Genomic DNA, 16,155 nt, shown 5'->3' with positions numbered 1-16,155 from the left:
CCAAATCGTACTCTTTGATTACACTATATCTGAGATGGTTTGAACACTAGATATTGAGACATTCTGATGGTATCTGCTGAAATACACTAGGATGGTCATACAGATGAAACACAGAGGATGCTTAGATTAAGAATTTTATGGGCAGATATAGGCCCGTTCTGATGATGCTAAAATCATGTTGGAGTCCTGGTTTCAGCATCCAACCTACTTGTTAAGGAAAACAAAAAAAGGTTTTGGTGGAGAACCTAGTTTTGGCATCATCGAACTGAAGCTTTCACCTCTTTTTTATTGGACGAGGGACTGTGGTTGGTTCAGGCACCTTGGATGAAGTCTGAGATCTTGCGCGTTACTGTCACCGTCTCCTGATGATCATAATGTAGCAATCCCCAACAGGGAAGTGTTTGATTTTACATGGTCTTTTATACTGTGACGTTTCAGGCCCTTTTTTTTTTTTTCATCTTGCTCCTGAAAACCAATCATACAGAATGTGTTCTACACTTCTCATGCCATATACGTCGACGCTTCAATCACTCAACCGCAACAGTAGGCATGTTCTCATAATGCCTAAGATGGTGCAAAGTTATGCAAAGTTTCGTTCAACATCGGAAGAGTAGAGTTCAAGCGATCGTTTCACGCTTGGCAACCCGATTCCCGGGAGAGATCTATGCATCTGATGAGGTGGATAGGCTTAAAACTTCCAAGTGTAAAAGTGTGCGTGTATATATATGTGTGTGTGTGTGGTCAAAATGAAGGCTAAAGCAATGTGCATAGTTTTGTGCAAGGCAAGAAGAGGATACCTAGTGATTTTGCATTGAAAGATAATCAAATCGAGATATGTTAGACATAAACCTCCTGGCTGGCCGAATTGACACGGCCAAAGCTGTGGCTTCCCTCCTCATGCACCTCTATTATCTAATTTTTAGTAGAAAAAAATATAAAATGAATTTATCTGGGTTTCCTAAGGTTTCTGATAGGGGAGGGAAACTGATACTTAAAACATTGCAAGAAACTAGAGCACAACAATTGAACGCTCAATCACGACCTCGAAAATTAACAAATTGGAGAAATAAACAAAGCATATTAATGCCATATAATCATCCCAATCATACAAGATGCAAGTAATGACATGACAAACTCTATGTTTCTTATTAATAAACCAGAATAAAGAATGTCGGTATATGGTCTGGCATCAAAAATTGTCCGTGCAACAAGACTACAACTTGGGCACAAGGCAAGGACAAGTATTCAACCATTTCAACAGAACAAATTGCTTTATTAAGAAAACAAGGGAAAAGATTAGAAACCTAGTGATCGCCAGACACATACAAGACTGCCACGCAAGTGCTTCACTAGGTTGTCAACAAAGTGCAGTAGTGCATCAAATATGAACGAATTGGCACAGTAAGAACGGGAAACACGATCAAGGGCCTATATGCAGTCATAGGATCATAATCTCAACGACACCTAAACACCCGGGTCTATCTGTTTTCACCACCAAGTCTGCAACAAATGAATGATAAAAGATATAAAAGTTGAATTAAGAAGATAAGCTACTTGAGAATGTGTGATGAGAGTAAGTTAGTAACTTGAAATGCAAGTGAATACCACTAGAGGTACCAAGAACTCAGGCACAGGACTTAACACAGAAGGTAAGAAAAGAAAAGTAAGAAAAGCATAAACCTCTGAACCAACATGCTTCTAAAAATTAATATTTTAGAACATTGAAACCTGTGGTAGTGCTGAAACAGAAAAGTCTCGGATATGCTTTACCGTCATGTATTAAATCTCCAAATAGAAAAAGTAAAACAAGTCTGTGGACAGCTCTGCTTAGTACTTACCATTAACCACATTGTTCAATGTCTTCCATTGGCATCTCCCAATAGTATTCTTCAAGATCAACACCAATAGGATGGGTAGAATGAAAAAAGAAAAAAGTTAAATAGCTGAGAGCTACGGACCATTAGTAAAGACACAGTATGTCGACAAAGGAAATACACTATTTAGAAATGACATATAGTAACCAATTGGTGAAAATACATACTTGTTGATTCATAATCAATTACTATTATTCAGGCAGTGGAGCTAAATATACTATGAAAAGAAAGTATATGGTCCTGTACCAAGGTATAAACTTCCTTTTGCATGAGTTCGGTGATGGATGACACGTGGACTCATGAGAAGGCTCAAATGCTGTAACAAACAGCAGACATGCCTCGCCGACTCTCCGACTTGTTCGATCTTTCCATGGAGAGGGTATCAGACATCAAATATCCTCTTCTGCTGTTCCAATCACAAACAAGGAAATACCAGTAAAAAGCAATGTTAATAAACCACATCCCAAAAGCGTAGTCTCATGAAGGGAGTTTGAGACACATCAATCTAGGAAACAAAACCAGCCAAAAGGCTGCATACCTATATCCTAGTGGTCCATTAGGAGTTATGATGCTCCACTTTTGAGCATCAAACAGCTGCTTCAGAGTAGATCTCAATTAATCTTGACTTGAACCAGAAGAGATGTCAACAAGGTAACATATGTGGCGTGGGGAGTATTGAGGCCTATGGAACATAAGGAATTATATGATAGCCTGAGTCTGACAATATTGTTAGAAACGTGCCTAGGTTTGCCTAGGGCCTTAGTCCTGGCTGGTCGCCCAGACCAGCTGTTCTAGACAACCTGTCATTTGGGAATGCTAATGCAACTGTCTAGGTGCGTCGGCTCACCTAGTCATTGAAGAATTAAGGCTTTTTTTCTTCAATGACAAAGATATCTTTTTCTCTTTTTTCACTCTTCCCTCCTCTTCCTCAGCTGTACAGGCAATTTTTTCCTTCCTCTTTTTTCTGCAATCTGAAGTAGCTTTGTTGTCCTATGCAAATGTTCTTTTCGTCATTCTTTTTTATGACTAATGTGATTTGTACAAGAAGTAATCTATATATATATATATATATATATAATAGCAATAGGGTGAGTAGAATGACATAAACAATATCAAAATAGCTCGAACTGTAGAGAATTAGTGAAGACACGGTAAGCGACAACATTGAGAAATAACACATACAAACTAAATAGTGAAACACATACTTGATTTCATATCCTCAATTACTGTTATTCCTGCACTGGGGCTCACCGAGAAGCAGAAACTAATGCCCTGAATGCATAAATATACCATGAAAATAAAATATATATGTTTCTGTACTTAAGTTACAAATTTCCTTGTGAATGATTCCCATGATGGATGAAAAACTGGACTCATGGGAAAACTCCAATGCCGTAACAGACACCAGATGTGCCTCCGACATTTTCTCTCCTTCCATGGAGAGGGTATCAAATAACAGAATTTCTCCTTCTGCTGTTCTCGTCATATACAAGTAAGTACCAGCAAAAAAGAAATGATAATAAACCATGTTGCAAAAGAATACTCATGAAGAGATACCAAGACACATCAGTCTAGGAATATAACCAAACCAGCCAAAAACGATGCAGACTCCTATCCCAGTGAGAGGAGACACAGATCCATTAGGAGTTATGATACGCTACTTACACAGACATGCAGACTGTTTTCTTGAGCATCAAACGGCTGTTCCCAAGTTTATTTCAATTGTTCATTACTTGAACCAGCGGAGATCTCAAGAAGCAACCTATGTGGGGAATGCAACATAAAGAATTACCAGTTTGACACTGTCGTTCAAAACATGCCTAGGCTCAAGAAAGACCCTAGGCTTGGTGGTCTCCAGACTAGCTGCTGAAAGGCAAGCTGTCAATAAGAAACGCTTAAGCAATTGCCCAGGGAACCTCGGCTCACCTAGGCACTGAACAACTTAAGCTTTTTTTTGAAACGACCAAGCTGTCTTTTTTCTCTTCTTCTACTTTCTTTTTTTTTTTTCTTCTTCAGCTGCCTAGGCAGATTTTCTTCATTTTTCTCCTCTGCAACCTGAAGTAGTTTCTTCTTCTTATGCAAATATTTTTTTCACCATTCTTTGTGATGATTTGTATTATATATATATATTTCAGTTATAGTTCATATATTATGAATATCTGTATGTTATTGTAAGCTTTTAACTTCTTTATGCACACAGATACACATATAGAGAAATCTAGACCCTAAAAACACAAAGTTGGGGGAACCCAAAGAGCTCTTATTATCTATCTTAGAGCATTTAATGAGAAAAGAAACAGGGGAAGTTATTCATGGCTGGATGAATGCCTAGGTACGAAGCATAATGTCCCGTAATTCTATTACACTGTGAAGCTTCACATGCATTGAAAAGGTGAACAGCAAGTCAACAATCATGAAGTATTGAATATAGATAAATTGGAAATAATGGTAAAGGACAGCTATTCATGAAGAGGAGAAACTGAAAGAGGCAGAGGTAGAAATAATTGGTCTGTAAAGGGAAGTCAACATTACCACGAAATGCTGACCGTGCTGCTAAGCAAAATTATAATTTTCAGAATGGTGTGGTAATATGTCAATTGTGTAAGAAAAGAGGTGATGATTGCAGACTGTGTCACTGTGGGCTTTGCACTCATATAGAGCTACAGCCAATGCAAAGAAAGCCGAGCAGCATAATGGCAGTTTTGTTCAGAATAGGATGGTAATGCACAGTAGCACATGGACGCCAACATGTCGGAGGCCGTCCTCCTGGTTCGATGGGGAGGAGTACAGCAATGCCTGCTTCGCCGACCGCCAGGCCATGGACGCCAACAACATCTTCTCCGCCATCGGTGACCATATATCCATGATCACTGATAGATGCAGCTCCGTCGGATGTCCGACAGACGACATGCGGGTCTTCACCGGATTGTTTCACTTCAAATGCTTCCTCCATCTCTTGACGAGCAAACGGAGAACCCAAAAGTCAAACAGAAGAACAAGCGATGAAGAGAAATGAATACTATAGAACTGGGGGAGAAAAAAGAAAAAGGGAATCTTCGGTATTAGGCTAAAGGAAATTTTATTATTTTTGTATCTACGTTTTCTAACGAACTTCAAGAGGCAGAGCCAGAAATCCAGACCTAAGAAGCACAGATCTATGCGTTCGTAGTTGAAGAGCGGCAGCGATGTATAAATCCGTATGTTCACGTTCATATGGTGGATTTTCACAAATGAGGAATTTCAAAAGGCCAGACCAGAATTAGCTTTACACTGTCGACATTGGAGTGCCATAAAATGGAAGTCACCCTAACGAAGGGGAACTTCAACTTTGTCAATTCACTGCCTTGAATATGCAACTGGCGACTTAGCAAGAAAGAGTAATCGGATTCTCAAAAAAAGAAAAAAAGAAAAGGAAATTTCCAAAAAATCGAATGAGAGCTTAAAGTAAAATTTTGCTAATTTGAAAAACGAAAATTGTTAGCTGCAATCTTTTCAATGTTACCCTCATTGTTTTAGGGAACAATTTTTTGTTCCCAAGTTAACCGAAGTACACTTCTAGTTCTGGTTATTCATATTTAAGAGAAGTGTAGCCCTTATTAGTAGATCTTCGAGAGTAGATATCTTTATGAAATTACAGACAAAAGTAGGCATGAAATAGGAAATTTCCCAAGAAACAATTATATTTAACTTTTAAATGGCATTTCAAGAAACAATTACATTAGGTTCTACAAATTGAGATTTCAAATTAAATTGTTTTGAGGACTTTGCTTACTCTTATGTCAAATCTCAAATCCTAAAAAGTCCAACAATTTCTCTTAATTCCTTAATAAGAACGATATTCCATATTCTGCATTTTAATCTGCATAATTAATACCATCCATATCGGCCAATACAGGCTTATCTAGTCGTTTACTTTTCATATGTTAAATCAGTTTCAGACATTTCAAATTCAAAAAATTTCCTTTTTTCTTGCGGGAAAGGGAAAGAAAAGCTCTAAAAATCAGCAGAGAGTTTTAGCCTCTGATTTATAGTGTCCTACTTCCTAAACAAAAAACAAATCATACATGTTAATGCATTATAAAGTTGGCAGAATATAGTTCAACGGCCATATGGTCTCCTTAGCTACAAGGTAGAAGCTGCTGCATCCAAAGAGTCCCACTGAAAAAGCGCAAATTTATCTCCTATTCTTCCCTTTTTTTCTATATTCTTCTTCTTTTGTTGTTCATTTCTGCGGAGTTGCAGTTGAGCTGAATTCTATAGGTTTACGTAAAGATATAGACATCGGTATCGAACCTAACCCTTGAGACTTGTTACCAAAAATATCTTTGGCAGACAACCCTTACCCAGGGGCACAGCGACATTTCTGAATCGCTGTAACCTCACATTTGTCAAAAAGAAGACCACACACACACCATCAAATGTAGCCACAACTCAATAGGTTGCCATAGGCATTTAGTCTAGCCATAAAATAATCTTGTCTTCCATACTTCAGTAAGAAGAGATTATTTCATCTTAAGGAGAGCGCCAAAAAATTTAGAGATTCTACCGAAAGCTAACAAGTAATTAGATTTTCTCGAGGTGAATATTTTCTCTCCGCTCGAAATGCGCTATCGTCATGTATTTATACAGAGCAAGCTCAAGTGAAGTCGCAAAACATGAAAAAAGAAACCCCCGGAAATGATGGGTCCAGTAGGAAGGGGCTTTAACTTTCATAGGAGCAATCAGCATCAGTTGGCAGTTGCCATGGGCAGCGTTCATTGACAAAGCCAACGTTGGGAGAAACTTTAAGGGTCAGAAACAACCAGTAGAACTGGATTTGTCCTTCCTGCGCCTTTCTGACTTTCTTATAAAACAAAAAAGCTATTTAAGATACAAAATCTGCTACAGAAACAAGCTAAACATGTTTAGAAAGAATTTCAGTGTCCAAAATATAACTCAAAACAATGACAAGTTTGAATAATTCAATGCTCTCCCACTTTACATTATCCACAATTTGTCACCCATCCAAATTACCGTACATAATTAAATTACCTATCAATGTTTCCCACTTTTTCTTCACATCTATTCTCGGTAGACTGAATTGGGATTTATCCAATATCAGCCTCGGAATAACACTGACCGAAGTGATCTCATAGATAGAAGCCTTCCACTCGTTTGCCAATCCAAACAAATTTGATGTCCAGCACTGAAGCACCCCCTGGTTCTATCAAGAAACTATGCATCGAGATAACCATCAACCGTTGGAAAAACAGGCAGCCTGTTCTTTGGGTTACTGGTTAACGATGTCTCATGAACCTCACTATTTCACCACTCCGAGATCTTTATCTTGAATCATGCTCTTGGTCCAGCCATACATATATATGAACATCATGATGTTCAAAAAAGCAGTAAGGAAAGAAGAGAAAGCACCCGTTACATCACAAGCAGAAACAGCAACAGGAGCTGAATCTCCCGTTCCTGACCAAAAACAACAGAAAAGGAACGATGGATAAAGAGGCAGACAAGTTCTTATCATATTCAAATGCAATACTTTCCTCCAAACATAAGCCATAGTATCACCACCGGCTAGATGCAACTTGATATGCAAAAAGCAAGTGAAGCATACCTGCTAATGGACCAAACTTCATGAGAAACGAAAGACCACAATTCTTCATGCACTATAGTATACCAGAAAAGATGGGTAAGCAAACTGGAATAGACATAATTGCACAGTAGGGTTCATAAACTGCCAAACTCGAAAAAGATAACAAAGTAAACATAGAGGCTTATAATCCAAAATAACAACTAATTAGGAGACAGGTCATTCTCTGAGGTATGCTTGGAGACAAGACAAGTAATCTTGTCTTCGGTTTTTCTATGTCATAACCATTTCTGTTCATTTTTACCTGCAACTGATTATTACATTGCTGTGGTTACATTTGATTTTCCCTGCAATACTCAAGACCTTGAAAGTTGCAAAGGATTGCTCCTCAAAAGCTAAAAAATAAGAGGTACAAAACAATAAGAGAGAGAGAGAAGGGGGAAGCTTATAACTTAGCTCTCTCCGACGAATATGAGACCCAATAAGCCTGTGATTCTCAACCTATGACCAACTAAAGGGTGCCCCAGATGTAACCCCATTAACTTCTATAATGAACTAAAGAAAACGGTGTTTACTTACATTGACAATAAAAAAACATTTCGTAACTGAGGACAAACATTAGATACAGGTAAATGGAATCCTGCATTTACATGTATGCAAAAACACGTGTCTGTGAAATATATAAATTAGTATTTTTATCCATTAGAATCATATGACAAAAATGAGCCTAAAAAGTTGCTTTTTGATAACCATCTCCAGAACAAGGAAAGGAAACACAATCATTCAGAAGAAAAAGCTGCAGGAGAATTCTTCCAACACATGGTTGTAAGCACCAGATATTGAAACTACCACTTTCCAACCTTACATTTATCAAGACAGTGGATGGCTTTTATGCTTATAAGGCAATGCGTAATTGCATGAATAAATTGAATTCCTCGAGTATGAAAAAGGAGAAGTTCCAATCTAAATTGATAATACGAATGTATCAGAAGAAAGATTAGTAAAAAAATGCCAACTTTGTGCCACAACTACCATGTCTGCATTTTGCGATCCTTCGAAAGAAGAAAAGATCTCGCAGCTAAACATAATTGCAAATCCAACCAAGGTTACCTTGAAGCAACTTTAATATGACAAAATTTAGACTTAAAGAAAATAACAAGGTCACAGAATCATCTGATTGAAGTTGGTCGGATTATTGGTCCTCTCTGCAAGGATATATACTATCACTCGTATAGTCACAGATTGCTAAAAGCAATAGACACCACTCATACCAACATATGTACTACGTAGAGCAGGAAATAAGAAATATGTAAGGATTCTCCCAACTGTCTTCAAGCACTTTCAAACCCCTAGACTGTATTCACATCTCTGTGAGAACACAAGACACGCCATATTGCATATACACCCAGACCACTACAAGAATAGCCACGATCAGGTGACCCTACGATCTCATTTGCATGCTGCAAGAACGAGACAACCAAATTGGTGGCACAGATGTTCTTATATGCTCATCTACAGGCACATAATGCTTCCTACAACCAGGGCACCGTCCATCCACCTCAAGGATCCTCTTGTGGCAGAAGAGACAAAGGCGGAAACCACATGAACAGGGAAGGAAGCTTGAGTCAGTGAGATCTAGATCCTCATAACAAATGGGGCAATTGGATGGTTGCTGAGAAACAATCCCGATGCTCCCCCAATTGATAGAACCTCGAGAAGAATGCCTCTCTGACTGAGCCGGAAAGCTCATCTGCTTAGTAAGTGTTGGTAGTGAAGGCGGACGAGCAGCATCATCAGGTCGCCATGCTCTGCATGCGGTTGCACGGTCGATCTGATTCTTCTCAAAACAACTTGATTTCCCCTTATATTCCGGTCTAAGAATTCCCTTAGAAGCAACCTCTGACGAATAGCAAGTTGAGTTCCTCAGCAAATCTCTGTGCTCTGGGAGAGGGTCCGCGATCGCACCCTCGCCAACAGAAGGCTCGCTAGGTGGCTTCCGTAAATCATCCATCCCAAGCGCATCGGCAATAGCTTCCCAATCATCAAAGCTTCCATCATCATCGCTCACATCAGCACTCCCCGAGAAACTGGTACTACTGCTACTGGTTCCAGGCCGCTCCTGCCCCGAGACAGAGTGAATATTTCCGACCACCCTACTCTCTGAGCTAGTTAGCGGCGAACCCACGTCATTGTCGTGAAACTCCAACCCGTCTGTTGCATGCCGGTTATCGAAGTTATCCGGTGAGCCACTCCTTTCCGACGAGGGAGAAGAACCACAGTTGACATCTCTCTGCCCTTTATCCCTAACTGTCCACACAAAATCCTAGAACTCACATACACAATCTCTCCAACACGACGCCCTAAATATGCAAATAAGAAGTAGAAGACGAGGAGGAGGAGGAGGAGGGAAAGGAAACGTAGGTACCGCACCTTGAGAAAGCCATTGTTCCCTCTTTGCGTCAAGTTTGCATTGTTTCAGTTTCGCCGACCGATTTGTCTGAGAAAAGGACCATAAAATTTAGAGAGACACCAAAGAAGAAATGGAAGAAGGGGCCCCCCAAAATAACACATAATAAGCCCCAATCCCAAATCCAAGCAACAAGAAATCGAACCTTCCACCCTTCCTAAACCCTAGCAGCCAACTAACGGAAATCCCCAATAAAAAGAAAGACGGACAGGAATGCAGAGCAAGAGAGAGAATCCCTACCCTCTTCTTCCTCCCGAGCTCTCGTACGGCCGTGTTTCCAACTTCGCTTCTCGTCTTCCCATCCGCCGCCTGCTTCGACCGGAGATCAGAACCGTCAGCGGGCTCGGGCGCAACCATTGCAAATTGAGACGACATGACAACGGCAGTATATACCGGCTAGATTCGGATCGGAAATTTCTCAGAGGGAGGGGGAGGATGAGACAAGGGCGAGGGAAGGGAAAGGATAGAGGACGACGATGACACAGAAAAGCGGAAAGGCCACTAGCTCGCTTTTTCGGGAGGTCGCAAATTAACGCCTCGCCCAGCCTTATATAGGCAGGCCGGGGCAGAACCCGGTTATTTCACGAGTCCCGGATGATTTACACGTGGAGCGATCGGACGGTCCTCACGCTGTAGCGCCCGCCCTGCCGACGAGCCTAACGCTGTCAGCCGCCGTGCCTTGAAGGTGTCCGTACATGTGGAGCGATCCAACGGTTGAAATTGGTCCGGATTTGGTTTGTATCCGAGGCTTGTGGCTCGGGTGGGGCTCTGAGGCTGATATCCACGGTCCGCTGATGAGGGCATTCTGGGTATCTTCCCGTCGGACGGCATCGGCCTTCCGTCCCAGTTGGATTTTTTTGGCCAATTCATGGATTTGGATTTGTATCCAAGGCCCGTTTTTAAATCGGATCCAGATGTGGGAAGGGTCTATTGTTTTGAGAGGCAGATAAAAGTTTCTCATCAGTTTGTACGTTGTTGTTCTGAACTACAAACGGTGGTGGAGGCATAATACTTTAACCCCTAATTCCGATAATATCTCCCGCTTAAGATTATCTCCCCCCTCATAAGAAGCTTCAAATCTAAAATAAGAGGTGAGATTGGGAGAATTTTTTACTCAAAATACACCAAGTCGCCTCTTCATGAAGAAAAAAAATAAAAAAATGATGTTTTGTCCATTTTGTCTTCCTATGGGAGCTCTGCTTTATATTTTTTATTTTAGGGTTATATCGTTGTCATTATTATTGATGTCGATACAATTTATGACTTCTGAAGTAGAGGAAATGGTAGTTAAGTTGGAAAGGTATGCCGCTGCCATGGCTGATGCTATCCCGATAGCATGAGAAAATGAGAGAACCTTCAAACCTCATTTATGAACAGTGGGTTGTTAATATATCTATCATGATAAATATTTGATTTATGAAAGAATAAATCAAGTACATGAGCCAGGCTCAGCCAAATAAAGCAGTTAGTTTGTCAGGTTCGGTCATCTTGAATGACACCCTTGCGGGGTTAATCATTTTTGCCTGTAGCTCCTTCAATTAAGGTTGAACATTCATGGCATCGGCTAGCAGAGAAGAAAGAGCTCGAATTAAAATATATTTGACAAAAACGTAAGTTAAACCAAGACTTTTATACAAATGTTTGATGTCTTAACAGGACAACAAAAAAATATATATATATGCAAGAATCTTGTTCAAATTACAAAGCGTTTACAATGTCGGCAGATTATAGTTTGGATATCTTTATTAAGTTTCGGATTCAAGTAAACCAACTATGCTTCTGTCTGTTGTTCAAACGTAGTTGGGACTACTCAATGCATCATTAGTTCTACAAAAAAATTTACGTGCGCAGGACTGTCCAATGGACCCCAAAGTTTAGGAAAGAAATACGAATGCATTATTTAAAGCGGATGGCAGAAACTTGATTATTTGGCCAATTTGCAATTCCATTTGATGTATGACAAAATAATTTTCTTACTAACAAGTGCTTCACCCACCAGGTTAGGATACTTGATATAATATTTAAATTAAAGGACATCAATAGGCTCATACAATGACGATATATATATATATATATATATATATATATATATATATATATATATATATATATATATATATATATATATATATATATATATATATTATGGCATGCTTATTTTTATAATCTGGTAAAGTTATGGATAATCTCCAAATGGACCCCAAAGATTGTTTAGCTCAAGATAATGCACTTAAAAGATCATTCGCACTTGGCTTGTATCTATGACGAGCTAAAGACAAGTTCATCCATTTCCAGAAAGTAGCGTCTGTTTGGTAAGTGGTACTGCTTCCAATTCTCAATTGTTAGGAGTGCTAATGGATTTGATTGGAACTCGATGTACTTTTAATCAAATGTTTTTTTCCCCAGGTGTTCACATATTCAGATTCGAATTTGGGTTCCAATATAAATAAATAAAAGTCTACACCATATTCGAATCTGAATTCACAATTCAAATCCGATCTTTGAACTCACAACAGAATTTGAATCCAATTTCTAGATTGAATCTAAACAGCTTTATGATATGTTAATAACAGACTTTTAAAATGTACATGAAATCCGAGCCAAACCTCATCAGATGTCTGATCAAATGTTATTTCTTAAATTTGAACTTGATTTGATTTCTTAATCGGATGAGAAATTTATTCCACATTCAATTTTTTAAGCAATTCGGTCAAATATTATATCCAAATTAGATTTGCTGACACCTCTATCAATTATTAGACCACTGGTTTGCTCTTCTTGGGAGGATTAGGTGAGAACTGAGAAAAGAGGATGTGATGCAATAAAAGCAGCTTCATCCACACGTCTTTTTGGATCTAGTTTGCTATTTTGGATTGTTTGGATACGTTTGAGTTACTTTGGTTTTCGGTATTTGATTTGGAATTCGTTTTCATGCTATTATCCAGATGAGATTAAAGGTTTGCTTTTGCCTACGACTTTGTTCTTGTTCAGTGATCTTTTCAGCAGCTTATTGATAGCATATGAGTGGCGACGATTTAGATTTCCTTGTGACTTACGCTATTTGGATCCATTTGGTGTCAAAGCCAAGCTTGTGTGTTTCATTGGTGAAGATGGTCTCACAATTTGCTAGCCACCATTATCCTGGTCCTCCTCCATTTTGGGTCAGACCAGGTTTCATGCCCCTTAACCCACGCCACCAAGCCTGTTGTAGCCCATTGTTTATCTGAAACCCAATTCTTATCAAACCCAATATCATGGGATTTTTTGCAATATGAAATCCAACTTGAAACCAACTTTTAATTTTCACATTGGAATCCAAATCCGAATTTTTAATGCACAACTGAATTTGAACCACATTATTATATGTTAGATTTTCAAGATGTATGGACATTGAATATAAGATATCTGTTTGAAATTGAAATTGAATTCAAATCTGACCGATCAAATGTCTATTTAAATCCATCCAAATTCGAATACAACCTAATGACATTTCGAATAATGTCTATTTAAATTCTTGTTGAATCGTCATTGCCTAAACCTGTATACGTAAGTAGATTTGAAAGTTAAAAAGGACTAATAAAATGGATATATATTAGTTTGAACTTCGAACTTTTATTTTATTTTCTTTTGAGGAGATGAGTTACTTCCTATGAACCCAGTTGACCAAGCAAAAACATAAGAAGAGATCATTATTACTTGGGAAGGACGTCTGTTCCAAATACAAGGGCAAGCAACTCTCCGATCAGCCGTGGAGTAGCGACAAGCATTGAGGAGAAGATGCGTGATGACAAAACGAGACCTTCATTCAATAATAAAGCTAGAGGGAGGGCCCCCTCTTCCTGTGTGAGAAGATGGTCTATGATGGAAGTGAGCCATGGAGGACATTCGGTGACAGGAAAGCTGTGTCCCTTAGAATGTAACGTTCAGTGAAGTTATCCTAAATTGGGACACATTCATGGACCTTACAGTCCAAAGAACACGATATTCCTGTTAGGCTGTTATCAAATGTCGTCTTAATGACCAACTTCATACTAGATTGATTGAAGCCAAAAAATCTTAGTCAGTACAAAGAGAATGATGTAGGAATAACTTCATCAACATGTTTTTGGAGTTAACTTATTATTGTGGACTGTCTAGACATGTTGTAGTTAGGTTTGGATTTTGTTGTTATCGACATTAGAGTTTTGTTTGCCAACTCAGTTTCTTGTTTATATATTTTTGGAGCAGCTTGATTGCGTTACGGCAGTATATATATATATATATATATATATATATATATATATATATATATATATATATATATATATATATATATATATATATATATATATATATATATAGATATATATATTCCCGGACTAGGTGCCCACCTTAGTTGATGCTGGATAATTAAGAGCATTTTTTTATTCTTTTTTCTTGGTGCTAATTCTAATTCAGCAAGGGCATGAGATCTAAGAGCTTCGAGTGTTATGTTTTTGCTGTTTTCCGGATAAAAGAGGGTTTTGAGAGCCTTCTTTTAGGTTTCTTTGCTGGCCCCCTTTTTTTTTTTTTTTCCTGAGGACCTCTTTTCCTGTTTGGAGAGGCCCATTTCTCCAGCTTTTGTTCTCGCTGGTTTTACCATGTGAAACCTATTGGGGGAAGCTGGCTAGGAAACTCCCTCCCTGCACAAGAAACCCAATTCCCCCTATGATCTGAGATTCATATATTTCAAACCAGTCGCCAATCAGAAACCTGTGGATATCATAAATTATGTTTGAAATAACATCAGAACTCAGATAAGATCCAAACTAGATCTGAACTCAGAAGCTACCAATTAAACATGAGGAATAGTTTCTACATCTCTTGTGCTGGTCCTTCTCTTGTGCAATATTACACAGAAAGAATCGTGTTTCTGCCGAAGAGACTTAGCATAGCTGGTTGGGCAGGAGGCGCAAGAGGAGATGCATCTCTCATTCGATTCCCATGAAGAGTATGTCATTGAGATGGATGGACCCTTTTCCTCCTTTGTCTAATACACTTCTCTTCCTTGTGGCATTGAGATGGGTGGACTTTTTTCCTCCCTCTCTCTTATACACCCATTCATAACTATTTTTGTCAACTTGAGATGGATATGCTTCCAATTTTAAGTTGCAAGTGAAGATTAGAACAACCAAAAATCAAAGTTGGGAGTTTAGATAATGTAGTGCGATCTGTTGAAAGGAAATTAAACCAGATTTGAGGCTCTAATGGTTTAAAGCTTCGACTATACTGGTACTGGAATATAACTGTCAATCTTTATCTTTTGTTCACTACAATCTTTTCTCAAATAGGTGTGGGGAAAAGAACAGAACATATATACCAAAATTTCATCTAGATATGTTGACCATGGCTTATAATGACAACAAGCGTTGATAGCTTAGTTGTCTCTCAGTTCTATCTCTGATTTTTGCGTCATGATTTTAAATGAGGAGAGACTCCAGAAAAGCATTTTATGAAAAAAGGTAGAGTGAACATCTACAATGCAGAAACTTGATCAGGAGTAACCACCTGCATATTTTCAGGATTTCAATGCATTTTTCTTTCTAGGCACCCCTGGGTGTACTCTTATCAAAGTATACTTCCCCTCTAAATCTAGCGAAGAAAATAAAAAAAGGAGAGATCCAATTTTCATCCCTCAGTATCATGGCAAAAATATCCTACAACAGTGAAGAAAGTGTTGAACATTTCACGAACTAAAAGGTTATGCAGGCAATCAAAAGAGTCTTAAAGGATTATCTACAAAAAAGATCATGAAGGTGAGACAGGAAATATATCAGGGTTAATATCTTCTCAGTTGACCTTTCCTGAAAGTCGACCTTAAATAAAATATTAGCTTAAGTTTGTAGTAATGAAACTGTTCACAAGTGTTGCCCTTCATAGAATTTTTTGTGGGAGGGTTCTCAACACAACAATCACTAGATATTCATACTCTCTTTACTTCTGTTTGCAATTCTTTCCTTGGTGGTCAACTAATCCCTCCTACATGTTGACTTGCTGGTTTAGCTTTCACCACATAGATTTGGCTAACAACAGAAAAGGTTTATGCATGAACTTACTAATCATTTAGGTATTCAAGGACCAGAGTTATCCACTTTCCAACCTGAATTAGGATCCAGATAGATGGATTTGATAAAAACTAATATGCACAATTAGATTCACATGCTATTTTATCCAAATCTAAGATCCAACGAGGACCTTACCCGATTGCATGTAAA

At 38.6% G+C, this 16,155-nt stretch overlaps 1 protein-coding gene and 1 long non-coding RNA gene across 4 annotated transcripts; both read right to left on the bottom strand.

The window, feature by feature from the left end:
• Positions 1 to 1,152: 1,152 nt before the first annotated feature.
• Positions 1,153 to 5,195, bottom strand: LOC116249954 (uncharacterized). 3 transcript variants are annotated; one of them, XR_004171285.2, is made up of 3 exons: positions 5,015 to 5,195; positions 1,839 to 4,829; positions 1,153 to 1,500 (listed from the first exon to the last, which is right to left on the bottom strand). It is a non-coding gene; the product is annotated as an uncharacterized LOC116249954 (long non-coding RNA). The 3 variants fall into 3 exon arrangements; XR_007572757.1 differs by lacking the exon at positions 5,015 to 5,195 and having other exon boundaries at positions 1,839 to 2,280; positions 2,413 to 5,006; XR_007572756.1 differs by lacking the exon at positions 5,015 to 5,195 and having other exon boundaries at positions 1,839 to 2,277; positions 2,413 to 5,006.
• Positions 5,196 to 8,566: 3,371 nt separating this feature from the next.
• Positions 8,567 to 10,438, bottom strand: LOC116250823 (uncharacterized). The gene is made up of 3 exons (XM_031624771.2): positions 10,163 to 10,438; positions 9,886 to 9,952; positions 8,567 to 9,762 (listed from the first exon to the last, which is right to left on the bottom strand). The coding sequence occupies exons 1-3, from the start codon at positions 10,295 to 10,297 to the stop codon at positions 8,897 to 8,899; spliced, it is 1,068 nt and encodes a 355-aa protein (XP_031480631.1). The 5' UTR covers positions 10,298 to 10,438; the 3' UTR covers positions 8,567 to 8,896.
• Between the last annotated feature and the right edge of the window lie 5,717 nt (positions 10,439 to 16,155).

The sequence above is a fragment of the Nymphaea colorata genome, chromosome 3, assembly GCF_008831285.2.
Source record: "Nymphaea colorata isolate Beijing-Zhang1983 chromosome 3, ASM883128v2, whole genome shotgun sequence".
NCBI classification, from domain to species: Eukaryota; Viridiplantae; Streptophyta; class Magnoliopsida; order Nymphaeales; family Nymphaeaceae; genus Nymphaea; species Nymphaea colorata.
This window is presented reverse-complemented; position numbering and strand designations above follow the sequence as displayed.